Source organism: Sinocyclocheilus grahami, unplaced genomic scaffold (assembly GCF_001515645.1).
Source record: "Sinocyclocheilus grahami isolate Dianchi unplaced genomic scaffold, SAMN03320097.WGS_v1.1 scaffold682.1, whole genome shotgun sequence".
Classification (NCBI taxonomy): domain Eukaryota; kingdom Metazoa; phylum Chordata; class Actinopteri; order Cypriniformes; family Cyprinidae; genus Sinocyclocheilus; species Sinocyclocheilus grahami.
This window is the reverse complement of record NW_015505861.1, coordinates 951,871-957,870: the sequence shown is the minus strand read 5'-3', so window position 1 is coordinate 957,870 and position 6,000 is coordinate 951,871. Positions and strand designations below refer to the sequence as shown.

Sequence of the window (6,000 nt, the reverse complement as noted above, 5' to 3'; positions counted from 1 at the left end):
GGATACTGCAAAAAAAAAAAAAAAAACTTTTGAAAAAAGCTGCTGCTACTGCAAACTACTGTGTTGTTTAGTTTTTTTAAGTTCTGTCTTTATGTGCTAACTGACATGCATTGGTTGTCAGATCACTAAGGTGGTGCTGAGTAAAGGCTGGCGGTGTTTGGAGTGTACCGTGTGTGAGGCGTGCGGTCAGGCCAGCGATCCCGGACGTCTGCTGCTCTGTGACAATTGTGACATCAGCTACCACACCTACTGCTTAGACCCGCCCCTGCAGAACGTGCCCAATGGGAGCTGGAAATGCAAATGGTATTCCACATCACATAAAATAAAAAAAATTATTAACTTGAAAATTTCTAGTATTAATCTGTTTTTAAAGGTGGGGAAAATGATTTCCCCTACCCCAAGAGGTTCTCGCCCCTATTTTGATAGCTCCGTCCCAAACATATGTACGCAACCCAGGCAACGATTAGTTCTGTGAAACAAAGCAAAATCAATGTTACACCGTGTCTACACCGGATGCGAGCGGTGCGGCTCGACAAACTCATTATAATCAGTGATGCTGTCTACACTGGATGCGGTGCGACACGACAAATCCCCGACAGAAACCTGCTGCTGCGTTCTATTCACGACGTACTGACACAAATTTCAAATGATTTTCAACAGTCGCTTTATCGCGTCCAGTGTAGACAGACTTTAGCTGTTGCGGCGCAGACACGGTGTTACTCACCTATTGAGAAGAAACAAAGCAACCTCGGCATCCGATCCCAGGCCTTCCGCTCCTGGAGTTCTCTCCAGCGCTGGAAAGCTGATCCGATATTTACACGGGTCCTACTTCTTGCCTTATCGTAAGCCGCCTTTTTTCCTCAGACGTTTTCCTCTTTTGTTTTTTATCTGCCATCTCTATCTTTCTGTCGCTCGGTTCAGCTAATGTCCGTCCTGTGCACTGAGCGCTCTCTCCTCCACATCATGAACAGACACGCCCCTTACTGCTGATTGGCTACAAGTTTGTTTTAGTACTCGGCCCGAGAGTTTTCTAAAGCGTTTTTGAAAAAATACATACCCCACCTTTAATTTACTATATTTAATAATATATTAAAATAATCTTCATTTTACAAAATCATTTTACTTCAACTGTGCTTTAGCTGCTTTTTGTTCTTGTGGTTAATTTAAGAATACTTGCTAGTTACAATGGAGGACCTTTTGTGGTGTGTGATTAATGTCATTGTGCCCGCTTTGGCCTCCCGCAGGTGTGTGTCCTGTATGCAGTGCGGAGCCACGTCTGCGGGTCTGAGGTGTGAGTGGCAGAATAATTACACTCAGTGTGCCCCTTGCGCCAGCCTGGCATCATGCCCACTGTGCCAGCAGGACTACAACGAGGAGGAGATCATCCTGCAGTGCCGCCAGTGTGACAGGTGAGCGGTGGTCTGCGCTGTGCATGTACCTGCTGGGGTGCTTGGATTCCTTTCAACTCGCAAATCTCTGCCATCAAACATACTAGATACCTACTAGATACAGTTTCTGAGGAGGAGATGTTGGCCCGTGCAAAACAGTGTTAATTTTGACAGCAAATTTTGATTTAGTTTTAGTCATAGTCTTTTGACTAAAATGCCATTTAGTTTTAGTCATATTTTAGTCATCTAAATTGTTTTTCGTTTTAGTCGACTAAATATCATACGATTTTAGTTGACTAAATCTACGGTAAATTTAGTTGGCTAAAATCTAATGGGTTTAGTTACAGTGCATTTATTAAGCATTTCTCTAAAATTTCCAAACTCATGATATAGGTTTGATATTAAGGTGTATTAACTAATGTTAAAGAGTTAGTTCACCCAAAAATGAAAATTCTGTCATCAATTACTCACCCTCATGTCGTTCTAAACCCGTAAGACCTCCGTTCATCTTCGGAACACAAATTAAGATATTTTTAATGAATTCTGAGGGCTCTCTGACCCTCCCATAGACAGCAAGGTAGCTACCACGATCAAGGTCCAGAAACGTAGCAAGGAGATCGGTAAAATAATCCATGTGACATCAGGGGCTCAACCGTAATTTTACGAAGCTACAAGAATACTTTTTGTGCGCAAAAGAAAGAAAAAAAAATTCTTCATGTTTCCAATGAGGTTCCTCTGTGTTTCTGCTCCACAGAGCTGACGAGGACGTACACCCAGGACGGTGTTTGTCTCACAGAGTCTGGTCTGTCCCAGCTCCAGAGTCTCGCCAATGCAGCCTCGCGGCGGAGACGCTCCAAACCCAAACTCAAGCTGAAGATCATAAACCAGAACAGTGTGGCCGTGCTGCAGACGCCTCCAGACCCACCGACTGAACTCTCCAGAGACGGAAACCTGGACAACACCAAAAGTACTGCTTCCTACATCTCAACCATATTTTACCAGAATAAAAGTTTGATGACTTGAACATTTGAAAGTGAAGAATTTGAGATATAAATATTAGAATTGTTACTTGCATTGTAAAATAACTAGTGCTGTCAAACGATTAATCGCGATTAATCGCATCCAAAATAAAAGTTTTTGTTTACATAATATATGTGTGTACTGTATATTTATTATGTGTATATAAATACACACACATATGTATATATTTAAGAAAAATATGTTGTTTATATATTAAATATATTTATCTGTAATATAAATATAAATACATGTAAATATTTTCAAAATATATACTGTGTGTATTGATATATACATAATAAATATACACAGTACACACATTATGTAAATAAAAACGTTTATTTTGGATGCGATTAATCATTTGACAACACTAAAAATAACATCATTATTAGGACAATAATTATCAAATAATTGTTTTTTTTTTGTTGTTTTTTAAGTTTACAGGGGAACTTGAATCTATATGCACAGCTGTCAAATTTTCTCTATATTGCAATCATTATGATCACACTTGTAATAATCGCTTTAATAAGCTTCTGTCTGAAATTAATTTTAAAACTGTATGAACATGAAGTGTTCATTTGTGAAATGAACATTACTTGGACACATTCACGTCTGATAACAGATCACTCTAAATTGTAATGTAGACGCATGCATTTTCTGTAAAGCTGCTTTGAAACAACGTGTATTGTGAAAAGCGCTATACAAATACATTTGAATTGAATGTAATTTACAAGAGTAATATCTTTATCTTAATTTTTATAATTACAATGAATAATAATAATAATTCTTAAATAATAATAAGCCCTATATATAAATAATTATTTAAAAAAATTAAACACTAAAAAATAGATTTTATAATATTTTATCTGTTCACTCAAGTCTAAGCGGCTGACGGGAACGTTTGGGAACCCCTGGCCTATGTCATTGAAGATGTTTAAAAAAAGGTCCATGGACACTTTATAGGATTTCTAGTCAGTATTTCTTTCATCTATGTCGGCTGTCTTGGCTGGGAAATTTTTGGTGAGCTCATGGCAAAGCATTATGACAATCCATGCGATTGTGCCTCCGATTCTTTTGAGAATTAGGTATTGTAGAAGACAGCATAATCTCTACCTACAATTTAAAACAGCCTTCACATTATGTGTGCCATAAAACTAGGTAGGCAGCTCATTATAGTGATTCTAAATTTTATTTTTAGCACAAATGGGCTGAATCTATTGTGGAAGACAGAGTTTTAAAGTGTCTCGTTTTACAGTTATCTTCCTATAGTCTGGGTTTGTTAACCTGTGTGATCCCTGACAGCTTTGTGTGTGTGTGTGTGTGTGTTTGTGTGTGTGTATGTGTGTGCGTGCGTGCGTGCGTACGTGCGTGTGTGTGTGTGTTTTGCAGCAGAAGGGGAGATTGTGGACGGTGAGGGAAAGTCAGACTCCAGTCCGGAGAGAGAGGCCGCAGCAGAAGATGACTCTAAAGACACAGATCCATGCAAGAAGAGGAAGAGGAAGCCCTACCGCCCTGGTGAGAGACTAGATGCTTCAGTGGAGTCTAACCAAACACGTTTTCATTTGCACAAGTGATTTCCTTGTTACAGTATTTGTCTTTTTCAGGTCTGCTGGAAGTTGTATGTTCATGCATGATTGTACTTTATACATGGTAATTATGCATGATTAGAAAAAGGAATAGAGTAGAAGGCACAGAGCTTCTCTTGTTTTGTTTATTAATCTAATAATAAATTAAATCAAGTTTATTTTTTAAATTAGTAATTTTTGTTTAAATACAATTGTATTTTTTTTCTGTGCCACTGTATCAGATGTTATTAATTGTACATTGTCTATTGCAAAACATCCAAACATCTTGTACATATGAATGACTGCTCGGATACAAAAAATAAAAATAAAATCTGTAATATTTGATGTCTATATTAGCTAATGCATGGAAAATGGTCATGAAACAAAGGTTGACATTATAAGTTGGCAAAAGACACCCTCTGGGCCTCTTTGGTTACTTTTGACGGAGAATTTTAGATTTTGACATTTTAAAAAACATAGCTTCATCGGAATGGTACAAAACTTGGGGACTTTTATGGCATTTGTTATGTGATACTACACATAAAAAAAATGAGGGCATGATTAGAAAAGGCTAAAAAAAAAAAGTCTTCTCAGTCAAAAATGACCACCATAGGAAATAAATGGGAAAATATGAAAAACATTTGCATGCATAATCTACAAATCAGCCATAATGCAGAAAAAAGTGCACAGCTAGTCTCATTTTTAACCTGAAATGCTGCATTAATTGAAAAATAATTTTTAAGAAAATTAGGGAAAAAAATTATTTTTCTGTATTTTCAGTGGGGGGAAATGGATCATAATTATTGCATAAATATGAATTGGTGCCATCAAATTCTCTCAAAAATACAAAATGAAAAAGAAAAAATATTATTGAACAAAAATATATTGAAGTTTCTGCTTTTATTCAGGTATTGGAGGATTCATGGTCAGACAGAGGAACCGGACAGGTCTGGGCAGAACCAAACAGGCCTTGTTCAGGAAGGACTCCACTGGCTCTGAGACCCTACAAGGCAAAGATGAGAGTCAGTATCATTCAACACTTTCAGTACGATGACTTGCTGCTAGCTTATGTTAGATCCTAAATCAATATCTTCTGTCTTTATTATTTTTTTAATATCTGTTTGAGTGGATCAACTGCTGCCAAATGTCCACAACCACTGCAGAAGTACATAAAGCTGGATTGGGCTCATCCCGATCACATGTATTTGACACCCCTAATATAGACTGATCTATTGAATAATATCTACATTAATACATTTTGAAAAATACATTAAAAATGAATGTATTCATGTATGTATTTATGGATGTTATTTTTGAATTACATAAGATTTGAATGTAATGTAAAGAATGAATAGGGTTACTCTTTTCTGTCCTGGCAGGCTGGGGTGACCAAGCGCCTGACACTCCAATCGATGAAAAACCTCCTTTGTCTGATTTTCCCGACAACCCTGAGGTTAAAATACGGAAACGCTACAGGAAAAAGAAGACCAAACTGGAGGAGGCTTTCCCTGCTTACCTACAGGTCAGCTTTTCAAATATAATAGATTAACTCGATTTTAAAGACAATATGAGTGGTGTTTGTCTGTGCAAAATATACCATCACTTTATTGAGGTGTACTGGGTGGTTGTCAGGCCATTGCTTAGTTTTTGCAAGGTTGTTTTTGGTGGTTGCTGGCTCAAATTCTCTGTGATATTTGGTGTCTAGATATGGCTCGGGTCCTTCAATGCAAGTTTGTGGGGGTTTTCATCTACCAGGCAAATATCATAATTCACATTCTCTTGGAAAAGCTATGGCAGATCTCTGCAAAACAAGCCACACAATATGAGATCATTTCTAAGCTGCAGTTGCTCTTTATATATGAAAATACAGGGTTTTTTTTTTGCTGAAAATATAACAGATAATGTGCGCATAAATTACGTAATCGTGTGGAAAGCATATTTTGAGAAAATCCTGCTAAATTACAATTTACTAGGGCTGGGTGAAAAATATCGATATCTCTATATTAAACGATTCTCATTTTTACGGAACG

General features: G+C 37.4%; 1 protein-coding gene across 1 annotated transcript in view; it reads left to right on the top strand.

Annotated features, from left to right (window-relative positions):
- LOC107559353 (histone-lysine N-methyltransferase 2C-like) overlaps positions 1-6,000 on the top strand; it is a 104,630-nt gene that overhangs the window by 47,894 nt on the left and 50,736 nt on the right. Inside the window, exons 13-18 of the mRNA XM_016243137.1 lie at positions 122-303; positions 1,245-1,396; positions 2,143-2,355; positions 3,798-3,920; positions 4,879-4,992; positions 5,350-5,492. Coding sequence (XP_016098623.1) covers positions 122-303; positions 1,245-1,396; positions 2,143-2,355; positions 3,798-3,920; positions 4,879-4,992; positions 5,350-5,492 — 927 coding nt within the window. The remainder of the gene's footprint in view (positions 1-121; positions 304-1,244; positions 1,397-2,142; positions 2,356-3,797; positions 3,921-4,878; positions 4,993-5,349; positions 5,493-6,000) is intronic.